Below are 23129 nucleotides of genomic sequence, written 5' to 3'. Positions count from 1 at the left end.
CTGGAAAAAGAAGAAATCATTCAATAGGTCTGGTAGACTATGCTGGGAGGGGGCTACCACCAGTTATGTATAATGCTATCCTATAATGTAATGCTATATATAATGCTGACATATAATGCTATATATAATGCTGACTCTCCGCTGCATATTGTCCTACAGTTAGCTTTATGGTGAATGAATACTACTGAGGGACCCCAGGTACCCCAACCGGAATCACTATGGGACGGTAGTAATGAATTACTTGGCAGTGAAAAAATCAGGACCCCAACACTGAGGGTGACTATGGCTGCGTCTGACACACCGTATGGCTACAGCCTTACACAAATACTTTGTTTTTTGTTATGGTTTTTTTTCAGGTGTGGGTTTAGCATAAGAATTACAAAAACTTCCTTTGTATTTCCTATTTTGGTTTTAATAAAATGTAGCAAAATCTGCAAGAGTGAAGGCAGTTATCTCAGGGTAGCCCAAACTTTCCTCATAGCTATGTGGTGTGAAGAAGAGCTCAGTGGTGAGAGGCGGCTGCAGGATGTGAGAGCTGTCACCTGCTGTCACTGAGTCTCTCTACAAGCCGTGCTGTCCTCCTTCCAGGTCTGAATAGGGGCCACTTGTCACCTGTGACAGTACATGCGATAACGTGTGACTCCGGCCCCGTTCCTATTTACTCTCCGCAGCGCCCACCTCTCAGAGCGGGGTTTCTACCTAAAAGGGCGCCTATAGTTTGGCGCTGCCCCGCCTCTCCTCCCCGCTACTGCCCCGCTACCCCTCAGGCAAAGGCGCCTGCGCAGGGCGCCAGATTTGGCGGGAGGGGGCGTGCTGAGTGCGCTTTTGTTTGAGGGAATCTCTGTTTTTTTTATTGAGTCGTCTTTCAAGTGCGGCTGTGCCCTCCCCCAGCTGTGCCCGCCCTCTGCCCGCCTCTTCTACACCTCCTGAGAAACTTTCATAGAGCTCTAGACACTTGCAAGAAGTACATTCTTCACCTTCTTGCTCACCCTCCCCTGACCTTGCTGTGAGGATGGCGAGGAGACCAAGGAACAGGTAACGTGAGGGAGCCGCAGGTGTGAACTGCTCCTAGGGCTGGAGCTGACTGCTACATTGTTTTCCAGAAAGTTGCCGAGATGAAACCTGCGAGAATGGAGAGGTGACTGTGGCATGGCATGGAGGGCTCAGCGCTGTGCCAGGTTGTGCCTCGGCTGGCAGTGACGTGTGCTGATACTCTCACAGGTGGCATGTAGCAGCTGTGCGGTACCGGCTGTATAAGGTGTGAACAGGCTGCATGTTGTACCTGCTCTATAGCCAGTGTCACTGAGGGGCTGTGCCGGTCCGTAGCGCTTCCATGTGGCAGGTGCACAGCGCTCTCATCTCCACATGTGCGCTCCTATCTGCTGTCCCAGGAGCCGCACACGTGGATCTGCACCCTGGATGCTTGGGGGAGACTTTCCTGGACTTTGTCAGCCCTCGTCCCTGATGTGCCACCTGTGCCCGGGATGCAGGAGGGTGCCAGGCAGCGCTGGTGCTGATGCTTGTGGTGATGTCCGGCACAGGATCGCTGCGGTGCCTGTGATCCATCCAGTACGTGCACAGGGAGATGCCAGGGAGCTGCTGTGTATTACAGGGAGCTGCTGTGTATTACAGGGAGCTGCTGTGTATTACAGGGAGCTGCTGTGTATTACAGGGAGCTCCGGGCTGGTGTGCAGGGGACAATATCCAGGAGGCAGATTTCATACTCAGCCGTGCAGCACATGTCTGGGAAAGTAAACACTAAATGATCTTCCTTTGTTTCCCAGCATATACCTAGAGCATCTGTCACATTACTAGCTGGTAGAATTGCTGCTGCATTCTCCAGCATGTGGGTTACCCGAGGACAGACTAGAGGAGGCTTCCTAAAGGGTCCACTCACCCAGGACCTTACCCCAAAGTGTAATAATAATATCTATGAGGTAGTCCTATACTTTCTACAAGCCGACCATATGGTTAATATGTGGATCACTACTATAACTTTCCACTAACCTTTATACATTCGCTGCTATGGCTAAAAGCAGTAGCTGTTATCTGTCAGCTACATGTGTCTGTGGTGTGTTGATAGACCCTTAGCATCATTTCTAATACTTGTGAGATGTATTTGTGTAGATCTGTAGTCCGTTACATATCATTTTTAATATGAAGAATATTATATACTGTTTTACTTACTGTACATTCACCTTTTGTGTATGATAGAAAAAGTTGTGTCCCACAAGTGGTTAAATACCCCATAGGAGTGTAGTGGACCATCCACCTGCTATGTTTGTCTTGGCCTATTTGTAAAAGCGGCAAAGTATCAGCCCCCACCCATCTGCCCATATATCTTCCCCTTCACCTCTTCAGTTGCATAACTGAGTTCCTTCCAAAGCTATAAGTTACTGCTTACCTTACTCTAACCACACAGTGTGATGAAACTGACAATTTTGTTTAACCCGCTCCCCTCGCTGATGTTGGATGTCATGTAGAAACCCTGATAAAACAAGTCCAACTGCCTGGGACTATCTGCAGGCTGTATCTGTAGCAGTGTCAAGTCTTCATATTGCACTATATCAGGGCAGATGATCATCTCTCGCTCTCATCAGTCAGTTTCATTTGACATCATCTCTTTCCATACAGCTACATCTGGTGTAAAACTGCTCTTACGGCGGTCTACATGTAGCATGAGGGCACAGTTAAAGAGAGAATTTCCTCTTTGACACTCTGCCCATTGGCATTAATGAAACTTGTACTAGTGTCTTACTGCAGCCCGGCAAGTTCATCGTGTTCTTCTATTTGCTGGAGGATGCATAGCCTGTGATTGTGAGAAGCTTGTGAGAACATGAACATTTTCCTTTCACTTAAATGTAGCTGATGGGGAAATCCCTTAGTCACATATTGGTCTGCAGAGCAATTCTAAAACAATACAAGATCTTGTGTTGGACAGGGGCTGAAATAGATCATGTCACATGCTAAATAAGAGCCTATCCATGTGTCACATACAGGAGATAGATTGGCTTGGTTGCTCAGCAGTACCCTTGTAAAATTGTCTTTGTCTTTGACCATGAACTGCGGGCGTGTTGGTTATTGTGTTTGTATACAAAACAGAATTATGGCTCAGTGCCAGTTCACGTTCAGAAAGGCATCCTGCACTGTGTGGATTGCTTTTTTTCCTGCATTAGCAAAAATCTCAATCAATAAATATTTAATTTTTTTTTTTTATTTTGTTTGTGTTGCTTAAAGCTTTATCCTTGAAATGGATTCCCCTCACCTATTATGTTTTTCTGCTGTTGTACTGTATATGGTTGACATACAGTATATACCCCAGCAGAAGGTCACCATAAGGCTTCTTCCTCTATTCTAGGGTTCTCAGTGAAAGTGAAGACAACAGTTTGGGCTGCTTCCAGACAAGCATAAAAGTTTGAGTATTTCATAAAGCAGATAAAGACTCTTAGGGCCTTCTTGTGTAAATGACACGTAATATCAGACTCTTTTACTATCCTCAGACATTCAGGTTTATTTTAACTTTATTGGTAGAAACGTTGCCAAATGTGCAATTTGCCACTCATCTGACAGGTGAAGCAGGTCTGAACATGTCGAGCAAAAAGCCGTCTGCCAGGACCGTCCTCTTGTATCTGTGGAGACCAAAAACAGTAGAACCTGTTCAGTGTATCAGTGCAGTACAAGAGTGTGCAAAATCTTCTACTTCAGTGTGATTTTTGTATTGAGAAATCTGGCATTTTTTTCCTGAATGTCATGAATTTTTTTTCTTACAGTATATACAGCTCAGAGGAAGAAGAGGATGACATTGAAATGTATGAGCATGATTATGACGGCCTGCTCTCCAAAGGAAAACGGCACTTGGGTAAAACTCGGTGGACTCGTGAAGAGGTACGTATGAAGATGAAGAGCTGGTGCTCCGTGACATAATTGGAAATACTCATTGTTTCCTTTGTGATATGTTTTGTACACAATGATTTCTTCAGGAAATATAAGCTCATTGAGTATCACTCTGGAATCCAAGTTCTAGTTTTGTTGTAACACGGTTGCTTAGAGAGTTGAAGGGAGTGACCTGTTTCTTCATGTCAACTGGCAACTAATCAATTATTCTCTTAGCTTATTTGATATAATGATATCTTTAGATATGGAAGATATAAATCCTTGTCAATTGTAAGAAGTGAAGTTTAACCCATGTTGCCTTTGTTCACTTTCCTGACAATATCCCCTTACAGATCTAGTATTGTTTTCTTTAAATTGTCCAAGTTAAATTAGTGCTAAAAGTGAGAAAAAATCTCTTACAAATGAAATATAATTAAAATGGTCTTCACTTTTTCTTTTTCAGGATGAGAAGCTCAAGAAACTAGTGGAACAGAATGGAACAGAGGACTGGAAAGTTATAGCTAGTTTTCTTCCTGTAAGCTTTTACTAAATTTTTCAATATATATATCATTTATTAATGATGATGATGTATATAATGATATTGATTTCAGATATATTAGAATGATTGTCTGAGTAAGCAGTCAGTTTTCTATGAGTAGCAGCATCTTTCAGCGAAAGAAAGAAATTGCATCAATGCTGATATATATATATATATATATATATATATATATATATATGCGCAATTTCTTTCTTTAGCTGAAATAAAAGGAGATTCATATAAATCCCTTTAAGGCTCCCTTCTTTTACATGCCCTGCTTGTTTATCAGCTTAAAGAATGCTTTAAAAACTACAGTATTTAACATTACACCAAAGTGTTTTGGTATAATATTTGAATTTCCATTTGTAGCATGGAAATCAACAATATTATATAGTTGTCTGAAAATAACTACTGCGTTTTAAATAATATATCTATATTTATTTTTCTATTCATTTTTAAGAATCGCACAGACGTTCAGTGCCAACATAGATGGCAGAAAGTATTAAATCCTGAACTTATTAAAGGACCCTGGACTAAAGAAGAAGATCAAAGAGTAAGTTTATAGCCTTATGTTAACATACTCTGTTGTGTCCATCACCAGTCCTTTTCTTATATGGTGTTTTCAATTTATTCTAGCTAAAATTTATATTTGAAAGCAATCTAACGCAATGTATTATGCATAAATGTTCCCTTAAAACTAATGATTGATAAAGATATGTTCACACAGGGTAATTTGGCGCTCATTTTGAAGTGAATTTCACCTTAAAATCATTGCCAAATTATACCTTAGATCTGTACGCAATGGGAGGAAGAGATTGATGCATAAGAAAATAAGTATCCGGCTTGAACTTTCCGCAGACTTCATGGCTTATTCAGATGCAGCACTTGCGACATGAGTCACTATTAGATCCATTCATGTGAGCATAAGCTGTGGCAGAAAGCAGAGAAAAATTTGAGTTGGAAGTCCTCTTTCATTTCCACCCCTAAAGGGCTTCTTCCACTGTGGACAAATATTCACTTTCCACAGGACGAAGGAGAAGTTTTTTGTTGTTAGACTCCCAGCATTCATGAGAACGGGTGCCTGCAAGTACCCAATATGAATGAAACAGTGGAGCACATGCATTTCCTCCTACATTTTCTACCTTGGGAATTCCAAGATGGCAATCTCTGGCAGTGCCATAGAGGTGGATGTAGAAGTAGTTCTGCTACTTCTCCATTCACATGAATGCCTGCAATTGCCCCTGATCTTGTGATTGCTGGTGGTATCAGTAATTGGACATCTATCCCTAGATTTTCATTCAAAAATGTTTTCTATAGTTCCAGTTCATGTGATTCTATATATGAGATGGATTGATATATGTTTATACATTTTATTTATTTATTTTTTTTAAGGTTATTGAACTAGTACAAAGGTATGGCCCCAAACGCTGGTCTGTCATTGCAAAACATTTGAAAGGAAGAATTGGAAAGCAGTGCAGAGAGAGGTGGCACAATCATCTCAATCCAGAGGTGAAGAAGACATCTTGGACAGAAGAAGAGGACAGAATAATATATGAAGCTCACAAGCGTCTAGGAAATAGATGGGCTGAAATTGCAAAGCTTCTGCCTGGGAGGTAATGTAGTATTGAATGTGAGTCTGTACAGGTTCCCAAGTTTTATAAGCTAGTATGGGTCGTTTTTACTGGTGTTATCCAAGTAGTAGATGTTTTCCTGACTGTCTAGATTGAAGAAAGTTCTCTGTTGTATAACATTATAGCGTTTAATTTTCCAAAGCCTATTTAAGGGAAAAAAATAGTCTTATTTTTCTATTCAATACTGACTTTTTGGGATGTTTACTGTTAAGGGGTGAACAAAGTCACTTCATTTCAATACAATGGGACAGATTTATGAAGACTTTAGTATCATACTCCAGTTTTTGTAAAGGGCCTAAATGGTGCAATGAACAAGTGATTTATAAAAAGGCCCCAGCCTCTTCATAAATCAGGTGTGTGTCTCTGCACCAGAACTGAGATCCATGTCAGATGGGAACAGGCATATATTTCCATTATAACTCGCGGTACAAAACTGACGTGAGTTATAATAAATGTTAGACTGAGGTTGACCTCGGCCCACTCCACTCTGCCCACATTCGCACAATGCGGCAAATAAGGTGCAGAACAGGGGTTTTGGTGCAAGAAAGGACCTTGCACCAATTAACTGACACAACTTCATCCCTCTAGGCCAGAAAAGTGATGTAGAGGGATTGATAAATCTTTCTCAGTGTCTGACTACTCTTAAGACAGTGCAATTCCTCTTTAGCTATGCTCACATTCTTTTTATTGTGTGGAACCTTTAATACATTTTTAAATTTCCTGTGTAGAACGGATAATGCTATCAAGAACCACTGGAATTCTACTATGAGACGCAAGGTTGAACAGGAAGGTTATCTGCAGGAATCATCCAAAACCAACCAGCCTTCTGCAGCCGCAAACTTCCCAAAAAGCAACCACTTGTTGGGTTTCAGCACTCACACCCCACCTTCTTCACACATCTCTCAAAGCAACCATGCTCCAGTGAATAACTTCTCCTACTACCATTTGGCTGAGCCACAAAATGTAAGTGTCTTTTGAGTAGGACTATCTGTATGAAGTAACTCTTTGGAGTTGTTTTTCATTGAAGAAAGTGTGTCCTTATAGGCGTTTACAGATGTATTTTCTGAAAATGCACCATTTGCATAATGCCATTTCTATTGAAAAGGCAAAACTACTGTGGTATATTTTCCAGTCTTTATGATACTGTATTTGTATTAGAATTTTTGCTATTGAATGTTTGTTTGTTTACTGGAGTTTTTCTTCTGTTTTAGTTAATTTAAGACTTTGGCCAGGTAATTCACATCTACAACAAAATAACTATGTTGACACCATGTCGTCTTCAGAATAACAAAGGCTCTTAAGAGTCTGGGGCGTAATCCCACCTACTCTGAATATTTGAAATCACAATGCAAACTTTCGTACAAAACTTTAATTTCACATATATGTAAGCCTTTATTTTTTTAGATTAACTTGGGAGACCTACATAAAGTGCATAATGTGACTTATTTACTATTAACCTCCTCCCCCCCCTACACACTTCAAGTTTTTTATGAGAATTAAAATGAAACAAACAGATAACCATTCAAAAGAGATTATAAAATTGATTTCAAACCAGAGGAAAAAATATATGTGAAAGCTTTGTATTAAATAACTTTTATTGTATATATTTGCAGGCACCGTATCCTGTTGCATTGCACGTTAATATAGTCAATGTCCCTCAACCAGGGGCTGCAGTTATTCAGGTATGTATTAACATGAATTTGATTATCTACTGTATTTTATAAATGTTAACATTAGAATTAAAATATTTGCCTTAATCTGCAAATCATGTATTTGTAAATGTCATCAAAAGTGGGACCTATGGAATAGATCAGGTTGTGTTTTGTCTTTCTTACAAGAGATAATTTATAGTTCAAAGAAAAGAGGAAGCAATGACTAGGCGAGAATGGTAGAATCTGTACTATTTATGTGTTTTATCACACTTTTCAGATCTGGCTAAAACATTTTATTTGGAAGGTCATTGTCTTTTTGTCTGAACAGCTGACTATTATATTTATATTAGTTAGATGGTTTACAGACATGTACTCTTTCTTATAGAGACCCTATACCGATGAAGATCCAGAAAAAGAAAAGAGGATAAAAGAGTTAGAACTGTTACTCATGTCAACTGAGAACGAACTCAAGGGACAACACGCATTACCGGTAAGAGAAATGTGATTAAATGACTAGTACAAATCCATACCCCATTGTATTAGGGCCCCTTCACACGGCTGATACGCTGGCTGCTTTAGAACGTGTAAACGTTCCGTAGCAGCAGCGTCTAAAGCAGATCGCATTCGTTTCTATGGGAGCCGGCAGACGCGCGCTTGCCATAGAAAACAATGGGAACTGCTTTAGACGCCGCTGCTACAGAACGTTTACACGTTCTAAAGCAGCCAGCGTATCAGCCGTGTGAAGGGGCCCTTAGAATACTCTTGTGGAAGTATGAGGTTTACTATAACTATTGTTTGTCAAATGTCTGTGGCTTCCATATTGACCTTGGAGTAAAAGCATAATTGTATAGTATAGTAATTATCAATTCGGTATTTGGATTCATAATTGTTTATAATTATTTTAGTACTCTAGTAGCCTTTTAATGGTTTAAGAATTAGTTGCTTATGGTTTTTACACATAACGGCCTTGCTACTTCAATATAGTTGCAATATGAAATTGTAATTGCAAGATGACACAACATATAGCAACATTTGAGGCACAACACTATTGATGAAAGGAAACATCTTGACAACTGTTTCAGAAGTGTAAGTTCTTTGGATGATGCAACTGCTTTTATCGGGACTCTAGCTGTGTGTGAGACACCTTGAGCAATTTCATTTCAAGTTCCTTCTTTCTACTATATTTTTCAATTTTCAACCTTTTGTCTGCAAAACAGAATCATTCAGAGGAATATCCTATATGGCACAGTACAACTATTGCTGACAACTCCAGGCCTCATGGCGATACTGCTCCAGTGTCCTGTCTTGGTGAGCCACATAACTGTACACCTTCACCTCCCATTGACCATGGATGCCTTCCTGAAGAAAGTGCTTCATCTGCCAGATGCTTTGGAGTAAATTTATTAATACAGATGAAAAATGTGCCTGAATATGTAGACACTCTTCAGATTATTGATTCTGTAAGTAGCAAAGGAGGCAATTTAACATAAAAATACACATACAATGTGCACAATGCATTCTCTTTGGGTAGAGGAATAGATTACATTGGTACTGTAAACCAGTGAATGAATTTATAGGTGTTTATGTTCTTACCTGATCTAACAAGTTACTTTTTTGGTCTTTCACACCATACCAGGTTTACATAAACTTGAGGTATGGTGTTATTTTACTACAGTTTTTTTCACATACTTTATTGTTTTTACATTTCTAATTTTATATTGTTTCTAAATTCTTATAGGGCATAATATTTTTGCTTATGCCATTATATCTATTAACTGTCCAAAATGCTTGGCTGTCTTTTCAAGCTTAACAAGTCTGCATGTGCTTCTTTTGGTTTAAAACCGTATTAAGCTTCACATTCTGTGATATTACACTGAACATTTGGCTAAAATGTTTTTTGACTAGTAATTGAGGTGGCACCATACATAATGTTAAATGTTTCGTGCCTCCTACGTTGTTTTCAGGATTCATCATGGGGTGAAGTCAGCAGTTTTGAAACCAGTGAGCAAGGAGATTCCTCACTCAGCAAATCTCCCTCAAATCGGGACTCAGAGCCTTCAGAGGGCATGGGCAGCGTGTGCAGCCCAAGGGATGCACCTGATACAAACTTACGCAAAAGTGTGTTGTGTCAGAATTCATTTGTATCTCCCAACTCCCTAAATTCCATAAAAAGTACCTCATCTCCGCTGAACGTCTTGTGCAAAATGAAAGGGCGTCTGAATTGCTTAGCCAATGGAGACTGCAATTCCTTAAACCTGGCTGATATCATCAGTTCTACACCAAAGCAGTCCCCATACAAAAGCCTTCCCTTCTCACCCTCTCAGGTAGAATAAAACTTCTGCAAAGTGTTCACTAATATTAAACAGTCACCAGAGAATTAACAATATAGAAACTAATTGTTTGGAAACAATGACTAATTCTTCTCTCACTCATTGATTTCACATCATGGTGAAAATTTTACCAGCATCTCTTTAACCAATATTTAGTTTTGCACTGGGGAAGAGGGTTAATGGTGTTGGTTCTTTAGTGCTTCTGCTTGTCCATCGGTGATGGTATTCAATAGCATGTTTGTTAATAGATGCTTGATTTCTTCATTTAACATTGTAAAACTTATTCTAACACTAATTGCTTTTTTGTATGAAATATAGTGATTTAATTGCTACTCTATTTTGCAGCAGTATCACAGATTAACAATTTGGCTCCTTATTTGCAGTTTCTCAACACCGCAGCAGCACATGACAATATGGATATGGAGCATCCAAGCCTAACCTCCACTCCACTTTGTGCTTCTCATAAAGCTACTATAGTAACGCCCCTTCACCGGGATCATACAACACGTCTTCAAAAAGAAAACCACATGTATGTTACCTCACTGATGTATATACTGTACTTAAATATAGAGAATTATGGCTTACAAACCCTTACCTATTTATAATAAATTATTTAATGGTGTTTTTTTATGAAATATGTCAGTGATAATTTGCCGAGTTATTTTTATGGTTAAGGTGTATGTTTGTTTGGATTTTTATAATTTATGTTAAAGAGGATGTTCCACCACCTCCACCAACTCTAGTTCTTAGCATCATTTAGTAGGTGCCTCTCCACTAATTCAAGCACAGTTGGATTTTTTTCTCTAGTTCCCCCCCTGTTCCCAAGCAATACATGCAGGTAGCTTTGGTGTCTGATATGCTACTTAGCTTTGTACTGTCAGGGGTAGGCAAGGGGGGGGGGTGATCTAGAGCTCCAATCAGAGTTCAGAATCGCACCCCTTGCCTACTCCTGTCTGACACTCCTTCTCTGACAGTCAGCTTAAATGGCATATGAGGCGCTAAAAATAACTGCCCTGATTATTCGGGAAAGTTGGAGGATAGAGAAAAAAATGCCATCTGTGCCAGAATTAATGGAGAGGAGCCTATTAAATGATGAAAGTAACTGGACTTGTCAGAGGTGGTGAAAGATACTCTTAAACTAATTATTTTTTTCATGTTCTTTAAAGTCTTAGGACTCCAGCTATGAAACGGTCAATTTTAGACAGCTCTCCAAGAACCCCTACACCTTTTAAAAACGCCTTAGCTGCTCAAGAATTCAAGTATGGACCACTTAAAATTTCGGTGAGTTGATATGTAAACTGTGTCTCATTTTAGGTAGTAGGCAGAATGGGGCATATTTTTCAATGCAGTGCAAAGTTGTCAGGCATAATTGTACAGATTTATCACTAATCAAAATGACCAGACATTTTATGTGGTTGTGCTGCAAAAAGAGGGTATGACTTTGTGAGTTATTTAGAAAATCTTTGTCACTTTTTCATGAGGTATACACTGTTGTGCTTTAAATATTCACTTTTTTCGTCTTGTATTTTTAGCATCACACTCCTTCACACCTGGCAGAAGATCTGCAGGAAGTGATCAAGCAGGAGGCTGACGAGTCTGGCATTGTACCTGAGCTCCAAGAATTAGAAGAACCTTTGTTAAAGAAAATTAAGCAGGAGGTAAGCAAACTTAAACTTTCAGATATTAAAAATTATTTTTTGCGTGCAAGCACCGAATTCATTAATAGGAAGCATTTTGCATATGACGTATCGGGATTGATGTATTAAGAATGGCATTTTCTGTGTCAGTCTTAATAAAAACCTTGACTGGCATGAAGTATGCTCATGCGCCAGAATGGAAGTCCACACCTGTCAGGAACTAGTGTAGAAAACCTAAAATGTCATTACCATAGATATATGTGGCCTTTAAAAAAAAGTTAATGACACAATGTAGAGATACAATAGAAAGTAGAACATTTTAAGGGAAAAAAAATTATTAAAATTCTGAATGTTATTAGGAAAAGTGTATCTTTTTATTTAGGTAATAAAACTCTGACAAATATAATTAGAAATTATACATTTTATATATTCTGAATAATTCAGATTTTTTTTTATTTTTTTTTAAACTCTTGTCAGGTGGAGTCACCATCACCACCACATAAGGTCAGCCATTTCTTCTCTAGTGTGTGGGAACAAGAGAACCTGACAGCTCAGTTGTTTACACAGCACAATATTCTGGAAGATACTCCTGTAAGTATACAACGTTGTACTAGGAACACTATATATTTACTACTAGTAGGCACTGATTTAATAGTCTATGCAGTGATGAATAAAGTTATTTTTAAATAAAATGCTGTTTTTGCTGTGTATATTATATATATATATATATATATATATATATATATATATATATATATATATATATATATTTTATATTTGTAGTCACTATTACCCACTCCAGCATTATAATCAACACTAGCAACATAGTACAAGTCAATGTACAGTGATCAAAGCATCCACTCTCCAGGCTTTCATAGAGTTGTACATAAAAGTAACTTTCAATTATGGGGCAACATGGTGGCTCAGTGGTTAGGACTGCAGCCTTGCAGTGCTGGAGATCTTGGGTTTGAATCCCGCCAGGAACTACAACTGCAAGGAGTTTGTATGTTCTCTCCATGTTTACGTGGATTTCCTCCCATACTACAAAAGATATACTGATAGAAAAAAAAGTACATCATGAACCCTATATGGGGCTCACAATCTACATAAAGTAACTTCCAATTGGTAGGTAAAATAGGTCAGTCATGATCACATGACCAGCTGGTGACCCGTTCAGGAGCTGTATACAGTGAACAATGATCCTCATGAGTGGCTGAATTAATCACTGTATATTACTATGACATATACTATATTGCCAGGGGTAATTATAGTTTGTGGGAGTGAGGCTTTAATTTTAATATCGTAGACAGCAAAATACATCACTGCTGGTTTTTTTAGAATGTGTTCAAATAGCACACTACCAAAATCATAAAGTATTATGATGGTACAGAAAGAAGTGTCTTCACTTCATCACTTTACTAATGGTTTCAAACCATTATCATGTAATGATCTCATTCCAATGAATCTCATCTCATTGTAAACACTTGTCACAAAGCTTCTGTATAATTAAATTACATGTGATGCCACATTAAAAATGTAAAGACACATTCACTGGTTACTCTAAATACTGTATTGGTAACTTTTAATTTTTTGCCTTTGTTTCAGAACCTTCTTACTAGTTCATTGTTAATGAAACCTATGTCTGATAAAGATGACCATAGAGTAAAATCTTTACCCAGGCACAGATCAATGGCAAGTCCATTGCAGGTAATTGATTACAATAATCTTTACAATAATCTGTTTAACTACCAGTATTACAATAACCTGTTTAACTACCAGTATTACAATAACCTGTTTAACTACCAGTATTACAATAACCTGTTTAACTACCAGTATTACAATAACCTGTTTAACTACCAGTATTACAATAATCTGTTTAACTAGCAGTATTTCAAGTGGTTCAGTCATGACTGCCTCTATCAGCACCTCAGAATACAAGCTGTTGTAAATAGCACTTTTTCTCTGCTAATAGCACCTTCAAGGTTATCAGTATATTGGGGCTAATCCAATAATAGCTTACTATAATGTTTTTTGTATCATCCTTTAAGAGGTTGTCCCATGTACAGAAGACCACAGGACCTTTCTCCTGCTCCACACTCAACCAGGCTGAATGTAGACTAGACTGGTAGAGGTCAGCACTGTTATTCACTTCAATGGAAGCACTGACTGCCACCAGTCTTGCCCACATTCAGCTTGGCTGCGCTCAAGTTCAATGCAGAGTGGGAAAGGTCCTGTGGTCTAAAGTTTGTGGGACAACCCCTTTTAAACTCTGAATTTATGTATTGGTAATTTTTCATTTTATTTCCAAAAGTCCAGTGTTGTTTATCTGAAGTGTGATTAGCAACATTTTCCCTTGTATGGCAAGAAAAAACTTTCTCTGGGATTGTTTTTCAGCAGTCACCATTTTATTACATATATATCATATATAAGATGATATCTACAGTATCACAACATTGCATGCAAAATACATTTTGCATTTTGATACCGACCATTAAAATGCAGTTACATACAGGAAATTGTTAAAATTTAATAAAAGAAGCAGAGGCAGGATACATTCTCCAGTAACATGCAGTTAAAGTTTGTTTATTGATAATAATAATAATAATAATTTTTATTTATATAGCGCCAACATATTCCGCAGCGCTGTACAATTTGTAGGGTTCAAATACAGACAGATACATTACAAAGAAAGTCATTTCACACAATGGGACTGAGGGCCTTGCTCACCAGAGCTTACAATCTATGAGGTAGAGGGGGTGACACAGGAGGTAGCAGGGGCAGCATTGCTTATGCAGAGGTCAGACACTTTCGTAATAGAGGCTACTGTCATTACACAAACATAAAACTTTATGAGCCGTCAACAGTCGTGTCCTTTAACATGTGGATGGAGCTTGTACCTATAAAGTTAGCATGAGATGACATCATATCATGTGGGGGCGGGGACAGAGGAGGGTTAAGGGTTTACGTTAGAAATTGTGATAGGCTACATCTGGTAAGGAAAGGGCGTATTCTGGAGATATTTTTGAGGTGGAGGTGACATGAACGTGCGAGTGATTCACCATGAGGGGTGAAGGAAAGGTCTGCATCAAACATGACCCCGAGGCAGCGGGCCTGCTGCATAGGAGTTATAGTAAGGCCTGAGACTGCAATGGATCTATCAGGGACAGATCTGTAAGATGGTAGAAACAGTCTTGGAGAGATTTAGTTTCAGATAGAGTGAGGACATGATATTTGAGACAGCAGAGAGACAGTCGCTGGTGTTCTGTATGAGTACAGGGGTGATTTCACGGGAAGATGTGTATAATTGGGTGTCATCAGCATAAATATGGTACCTGAAGCCAAATCTGGCGATGGTTTGTCCAATGGGGGCTGTGTAGAGAGAAAAGAGCAGGGGGCCTAGGACCGAGCCCTGAGGAACCCCAACAGCGAGGGAAAGAGGGGAGGAAACAGAGCCCGCAAATGATGCACTGAAAGTGCAGTCTGAGTGATAAGAGGAGAACCAGGAGAACGCAGTGTCATTGAGGCCAACTGAGCGGAGCATAGTGAGGAGAAGTTGATGGTCAACAGTGTCAAAAGCTGCAGAGAGGTCCAGAAGAATAAGAAGAGAGAAATCACCATTGGATTTAGCCATTAGGAGATCATTGATCATGTGAAAAATTCTGTGTTGAATACTTTCATTATCTCTTGTATATATAAAAGTGAATTTCTGTGTGTCCATCTGTCTGTCTTCTATGCGCGACCAAATGACTTTCCTGATCTTCGCCAAATTGTGCACACAGATACATCTGGTGTCTGGGAAGGTTTTAGACCGGGCCCCAACTTTCTCAGACATACCGTTCCTGAGATAGAGTATTCCCAAAACAATAACCTGCAATAGCCAATACAAACCTGCAAGTCTCTCACTCGTATTCCAACTGCCATACACATCGCCACTCTACATGCACATAGCATTACTCCAGGTGTATCCAACATAAATATCCAAACTGAGATACACACATCATCGGATTAGATACACAGCTCTGCACACAGTATTACACGTTGGCGGATTAGATACACAGCTCAGCACTCAGTATCACACGTCGGTGGATCCAATACACAGCTAAGCACACGTCGGAGGATTAGATACACAGCTCAGCATACCGTATCACACGTTGAAGGATTAGATACACAGCTCAGCATACCGTATCACACGTTGAAGGATTAGATACACAGCTCAGCATACCGTATCACACGTTGAAGGATTAGATACACAGCTCAGCATACAGTATCACATGTCAGAGCACTAAATACTTAGCGCAGCACAGGCTATCACACGACGGAGCTTTACTCCAGCTTTCCATAGGAACCCAGCAATTTTTTCTTCACTGCTGTAGGTCAGCTTTAAAGGGGCAGGGCGCTGTAGATGACACTGTTACACAAGGTCACATACAAACAGCTTTACTCCAGGTATCCATAACAACTGATCAGAGGTTTTTCACCATCCAAACTGAGATACACATGATTACATGATGCTCGTAGACACACACAAACGACATACAAAATACACCAGTGCAAAACTGGGCAATTCTTATGGGGCCACTGCACAAACAAAAAATGAAATATACCCGTGCAAAGCCGTGTCCTCCTGCTAGTAATATATGAAATATCTTTAAAGTGGTCTAAGATCCATATTACTTACATATGTACTTTGGACTTCTGTTATCAGAAACACCACAATATCTTAAAATTATGGAGTATCTTGGGCCATTTGTGTACCAGAACTAAGAATCTATAATTTACTGTAGTTTTATAGCATAAATAATAATGCATGTAAGGCCTTCTATGCTCCACTCCACTGGCCAGTTTAAAAAAAAAAAAAAGAACACAACACAAAACCCCTAAAGTATAAAATTTTTGCACAAGTGCAGTTTGTGCCTTATTTGCAATTTTTTGACAACCATAAACTGGAATATAAGGTTTTATAAATGTGTTCCAATGAGTTATACAATCTCACTTTCTGTGGACGCCACTAGTTGAAGCTTAGAAGCTTTTTGTATACTGTTTTTCCTTTCATATCCGCTCATCTTAATAATATTACAGTATGGAGTAAGCTCCCAGGTATGAAATGTACTCGGGGAAGTTGAACTTCATTTGCAAATCTTATGAAAGTATAACTACAATTTTAATGTAAACCTATTAATTCACAGTTAGACAGTGACTACGAGGAATTGCAACACCAGACCAAAATCCGTGAAAAAAACATGAATAAATAAAAAATGTAAATAACAGCAATGTTGTCATATCCTTATAAAGATATATATTTTCTCCCAACAGCAGTTCAGCAACGTCTGGGAAGCAATGTCTTGTGGGAAAACAGAAGAGCAGAAGATGTATTCAGAAATTTATCACAAATGTATGAAAAATGTATCTGCACTTGTCATGTGATGACAGTGGGTCCGAACAAGCATTATCACAGAAACACTTCATATTCATTTGGAATTTTGTTGGAAAATTCCTGTACGTGAAGCTTTGGGAATATTGTTAATTGGGAGATTTTTGTTGTGGTACAACAGTTGGGAGAAGCACCAAGTGCATTTTGTTCTAGTCACTGAGCTTATTGCTGGAAATTCATTGGGTCAACAAATAATGTTGGATGGTCCATATTTCCACATGCATAAAGTGACATTTCTGCCTAAATAATTTAGGTATTGTGCTTTTATTTAGTGTATTTTACACATCATTTGAACATATTTAAAAGAACAAACATAATACCAGTATTGTTTAAAGAAGAAAAAATTGCTGGCGAATTATAAACAGGAACTAGTTTCTGTCGATCGCCACTAGATAAAGTCTACTGATACAAAAGAGTAAGTTATCAAGCATTACTACAATTGTCAATATTTATCACACATGCAAAAAAAACGCAAAAGGGAGTAATTATTGTGAATGTTCATAACTGTACATTTTTTTTCTAAAATTTGTAAAAAATGTTTGTGTGTCAGCTTTCTTTTTTAAACACACTTTTAGCTTGCTTTAAGTGGCAACTGGAATTTTTTTTTTTTAAATAAAGAAAATTATATTTTTATTCACTAATTTAACTTTTTTATTAATTGCCAAGATTTTTTTTATATAACTATAAATATATTTGTATATATTTTTTTTTACCCCTTGCCTTGCTGCTATGACTGTAGCATGTAGACATGCTAGCATTGTGATAAAATAATTAGAATATTTACAAAAAAATGAAGACCACTGGGCTGATGTCTGCTTTATTATGCACTAGCATTTCATGAACATTTTTGTATGTCTTAAACCATTTTGTACATTTACTATGTGAAAAATAAGAAAAAAAAAAAATACTGGGAGATTGTTAAAACATTGCACCTTCATTTATTTGGGAGAAGACTGCATTTTTTGTGTGTTTTTTTATTATGTTTTGTTTGTCTGTTTTTCATGAATTCTGTCATAGACATGGTTTTCTACCCAATGTTCTATTGTTCTGTACAGTTACTGCCTTTTATTTGGACTTGTTGAGCAGAACACTGTATTGGGTTTTATTGTTGTTTTTAAACTTTATATCTGCTGCCTTAAAGGATGTATAGTGCAGCATAACTGCACTCATTTTGTACTGCCTTTGTAAAAAAAAAAAAATAATAATAAAAAAAAACAAGAGTGTTTTTTAAGGTGTTGCATTTCTGTTTTATTATTTCCAAAGACTTCATCCTACAGAGACTTATGTTTTATTAATATTTTTTTTAACTGTTAATGCTGAAATTCAGGGTAAATACAAATAAATTTGAACTGAAAAAATGTCCACACTTAAGATAATAGTGGAATGCACACTAAACTCTAGAACCCAAACTTAGATTTCAAAAATTTAAAGTAGGACTGTGTAGTCAAGTCTATGTAACGGCATGTAAAAAGCTGGGGTAAACAATATTTTTCTGGTACTAGTGAAATATGTATAGCTTAGGTTTTTCCTTGCCAAACGCCAAAAAAACTGATTTTTTTTACTGTATCACTTTGATACAATGAGGTGCGGAAAAAAACAGGAAATTGTGTATAGCGCTACTGTGGAAGGATGCAACACAAAAAGTAACTTTAGGCTGGAAGGCTATTGCTAGACACCTCCTGCTTGGCCTGAAGAAGACACCCGCTCGGTGTCGAAACGCATAGCCTTGTCTCTAGTGGAACTAAATAAACACGGCCTTCCAGCCTAAAGTTTCTTTTTGTGTTGCATCCTTCCACAGTAGCGCTCTATACAATTTCCTGGTTTTTTTTGCACCTCATTTTCTGTTTCCACCACCCTTCTTGGCTGGTGTCTGAGTAGGAGCTGCAACTGTCACCATTGGGTCTACTCCTGAACCCTTCTACAGGCGTCAGATTTTCTTTTTATTGGTTCACTTTGATACAATAAAAACTAAATTGTAGGAGATGGTAGTTTGGTGTGTATATATAATATCAATGGTTTTTTTGGTGTTTGACATAGAAATAAACATGCCAAATTTTACTGTACCATTTACAATGGCATGCAGAAGTTTGGACACTCCTATCAAAATGACTGTTATTGTGAACAGCTAAGCAAGTTGAAGATAAAATGATCTTCAAAGGGCATAACATTAAAATTGACACTTTCCCAATGTATTTTTTGGAAAAAAAAAGTCCATATTTTACATTTTCAAAATAACAAAAAATGAAAATTGCCCGATGCAAAAGTTTGGGCACCCTTCATGGTTAGCAGCCCCTTAGGAAAGTATTACAGATTGTAAACTCTTTTTGTAGCCAGCTAAGATCCTTTCAGTTCTTGTTTGAGGGATAATCTATTCTTACTTGGAAAAGTCTTCCAGTTCTATCAGATTTGTGTGTGATTTTCCATTCACTGCTCTTTTGAGGTCTAGCCACAGATTTTTAATGATGTTCAGATCAGGGGACTATGAGGGCCATAGTAAAACCTTCAGCTTACGCCTCCTTAGGTAGTCTATAGTGGATTGTGACGTGTTTAGGATTAGAGATGAGCGAGTACTGTTCAGATCAACCGATCCGAACAGCACGCACGCATTGAAATGAATGGACGTAGCCGGCACGCGGGGGGTTAAGCGGCCGGCGTCAAAGCGGAAGTACCAGGTGCTTCCATTCATTTCAATGCGTGCGTGCTGTTCGGATCGGCTGATCCGAACAGTACTCGCTCATCTCTATTTAGGATCATTTTCCATTTATAGAATCCATCCTTTCACCTTTTTTCCAGCTGTTTGTTTGCTGAAATTTCATTGAATCTTCCCTTTACCCGTAAAAATGTTTCCCTTGACATTGGCTGCAACACAACCCCAAAGCATGAATGATCCTGCCCCATTCTTAATGCTTGGAGAACGTTTTCCTGAAATTCTGAGCCCTTTTTTCTCCAAACATACCTTTTGATCAGTGTGGCCAAAGAGTTCTATTTTAATCTCATCTGTTCACAGGACTTGTATCCAAAATACTTTTGCAAACTTCTGATGCAGAATTTTATGGTGAGGTTGCAGGAGTGGTTTTCTTCTGATCAATCTTCCATGAAGGCCATATTTTTGCAAGTATAGCCGAATAGTAGAACAATGTAACACAACTCCAGAGTCTGCTAAATCCTCCTGAAGGTCTTTTGCAGACAAATGGGTCTTCTGATTGGCCTCTCTAGCAATCCTATGAGCAGCTGTCTCTGAAATCTTTCTTGATTTCCAGACCTTATCTTCACTTCCACTGTTCCTGTAACTGCCATTTCTTAATTACATTTCTTATAGCCTTCTCCTATTTTGTGGGCCTCCACCGTTTTTTATTTTCAGAGTGCTAGGCAGCTGCTTAGAAGAACTCATGGCTGCTGTATTTTGGCACAAGGTTAGAGGAGGCTGGGGATTTATAAAACTGCAAATTTTGCATCACTTAGATGTTCCTAATGATAATGGTGAACAAGCCATAATCCTAACTGGCTAATTAAGGTCTGAGACCTTGGTCAAAGTTATCTGAGTACACAAAGCTACAAGGGTTCCCAAACTTTGCAAGGTACTCCCTTCCCTTCACTCCAAAATTGTACTCAAACATAATAATACACTGATATTGCTTACAATTATAGACAATTGTGTTTAATCTCTAACTTTATGCCTTTTAAAGATCATTTCATCTTCAACTTGCTTATCTGTTCACTATAACAATCATTTTGACCAGGGGTGTCCAAACTTTTACATGTCACTGTAGCTACAACATAAACCTAATTACAAAGATTTATAACTTCACAGGTTTTTTGTTGCTTGGCAAAGATTAAAAATAGGCCACATTTCATTGTACAACTTTTAATGTAACAAAAAACATCTGCTGATGATACAGTGACTTTCCCTATCATAAGGGCTGCCTGCAAGACATTATAGGAAAACTGACTTGATCCCCTGTGCATTGTGGCCAGCCTTTCCATAAATTCTCCAAACCAAAACTGCACATACTGAAATCTTACCAGCTCATAATTGAGTTTTGCAACTTTTTTATACCAGAAAAGTAATGTAGAGGCTTAGTGAATTTACCACAATCCAACAGGTAAAGAGGATAAAATATAACTTTTATTTGTCCAGTATAAAATGTTAAATTAATGATAAATAATTCTAAAATGCAAACAACATAGGACACAAAATATTGAATGCTTAAAAATGTAAAGAAAATATAAACAGGATCTTGCCATCATCCTTCCATAAATTTAGCAAGGCTGATATATGTGGATGATCTGTGGGTGCTGAAGTAAAAAGACTGGTTAGGCAACTGGACCTAGGTAGGAAATATATAGGATCCATTTATTATAGAGGCAGATTTTGGTTTGGTTTGGGCTGCAGCTGTTTAGGGCTCTAGCTCCAAAGATTCAGAATCTAATAGTAGCTAGAGATTTATAGAGTCAGGGCAATCCCCTACACTTACCCAATGTATGCCATAGATACAAACTGGAGCTGACTATCCATTCTTCTGCTACATAAGTACCTAAAGATGATTGATACTCAGATAGCTCACTAGTCTGAATTATGGTAAAATGACAGATTAAAGGGGCTCTATCATTGGGAAAAGTCATTTTTAACTAAACATACTTGCATAGCCTTTAGAAAGGCTATTTCACACATACCTTTTGTATGTTAATCGCCTCAGTAGTTTTTGAATGAGCCCACTTTTATTCGTATTCTAATTAGCCAGCAATGAACACCGGAAGTCTCAGTGAGCACCCTCTGCTATGTGTGTAAGAGAATGGAAGGCTGATGAGTCATCAGCAGCACCAGCCTGTGCTGGACACAAAGCAGACAGTGCTCACTGACATTTCCGGGTGCATGCTGGAGGCTAATTAGTATATGAATAAAAGTGGGCTCATTCAAAAACTACTGAAGGGATTAACATACAAAAGGTATGTGTGGAATAGCCTTTCTAAAGGCTATCCAAGTATATGTTTAGTTAAAAATGAGTTTTACCAATGATAGAGCCCCTTTATTACAGAAATGGTAAAAACCTGTTTATATTTAATTTTCAGGCATTATTCATGATTAAAAGGCTTAACCAAGGTATTCTAAAGGTAACTGTGTTGACATTTAGTTGACTTTGAAGATTAAAAAAAAACATTCCCCAGACAACAAGTTTTTACAAGATACAGTGAGAATTTTACCTAGTCCTTATCATTCTAGGTCACGTCAGTCAGACTTCTTTCTGGTACTTGCAGGTTTTCTGGGCTTTACATATTGATGGCCTATTGCAATGCTGTCTACGCATGGCCACCAGCACACTTACCTGGCTTGCATCTTCTGCCACTCTGTTGCTGGTTGTAAGGTCCAGCATGCACCATGGATTTAAATGGGCTACCTGTTTATAAGTACAGTAAGTTCATATAGTTTTTTATTATTTTATTTCCTTACTGAAAGCTTAGGACAAAAGAATTTTAAACCAAAGAAAACAACATTGTACAATAAGTATCTGATAAAATTACTGTTCCTTTGGAGATTGTGAACTTTGACATTTATTTTTACCTTTGTGAACTGTGAGGTAAGCAAATACAATAATAGAAATTCTGGCAACTTTATAGATGGAGATGGACAATCTATTTCAGGGCTTAAAATCTTTATAATTCCTGTAATTTATATAATATTGCATAAAATGTATAATTTTGAAGCTACAACATGTATTTACATATTTTTAGTGAACTGAACTGCATTACCTTCCTCCTGCCCTTTACAATAGAAACCTGCCAGGATTTCTGTGTTGTTTTATGAATGATGCCAACTCCCATTTGTCCACATGCTGTGAACCATAAAATAATGAAAATCACAGTTACAATAACCTGGACAAGGTAACAAGGCAGCTACAACACCAGTCAAAAGTCTTAGTTTTACAGACTACTCATGAACTTACAGACAGTTTGCCAAGCCCCGAATTTAACTCAACTTTGGTGATTTGCATTCTGGGAAGTAACTCTAAAGAGAAAAAGTAAATGAAACATCATAACC

The 23129-nt window shown here is 38.1% G+C and overlaps 1 protein-coding gene across 2 annotated transcripts; it reads left to right on the top strand.

Moving 5' to 3' along the window:
• Positions 1-934: 934 nt before the first annotated feature.
• Positions 935-17556, top strand: MYB (MYB proto-oncogene, transcription factor). Of its 2 annotated transcripts, XM_075266624.1 has the most exons (16): positions 935-1035; positions 3771-3885; positions 4337-4408; positions 4872-4964; positions 5804-6024; positions 6771-7005; positions 7656-7724; positions 8080-8184; positions 8912-9154; positions 9659-10018; positions 10408-10553; positions 11191-11305; positions 11557-11682; positions 12139-12252; positions 13267-13368; positions 16975-17556. In XM_075266624.1, the coding sequence occupies exons 1-16, from the start codon at positions 1013-1015 to the stop codon at positions 17083-17085; spliced, it is 2250 nt and encodes a 749-aa protein (XP_075122725.1). In that variant the 5' UTR covers positions 935-1012; the 3' UTR covers positions 17086-17556. The 2 variants fall into 2 exon arrangements, with proteins under 2 accessions (XP_075122725.1, XP_075122726.1); XM_075266625.1 differs by lacking the exon at positions 9659-10018.
• Positions 17557-23129: the final 5573 nt, after the last annotated feature.

This window comes from Leptodactylus fuscus, chromosome 3 (assembly GCF_031893055.1).
Source record: "Leptodactylus fuscus isolate aLepFus1 chromosome 3, aLepFus1.hap2, whole genome shotgun sequence".
In the NCBI taxonomy this organism is placed as follows: Eukaryota; Metazoa; Chordata; class Amphibia; order Anura; family Leptodactylidae; genus Leptodactylus; species Leptodactylus fuscus.
This window is presented reverse-complemented; position numbering and strand designations above follow the sequence as displayed.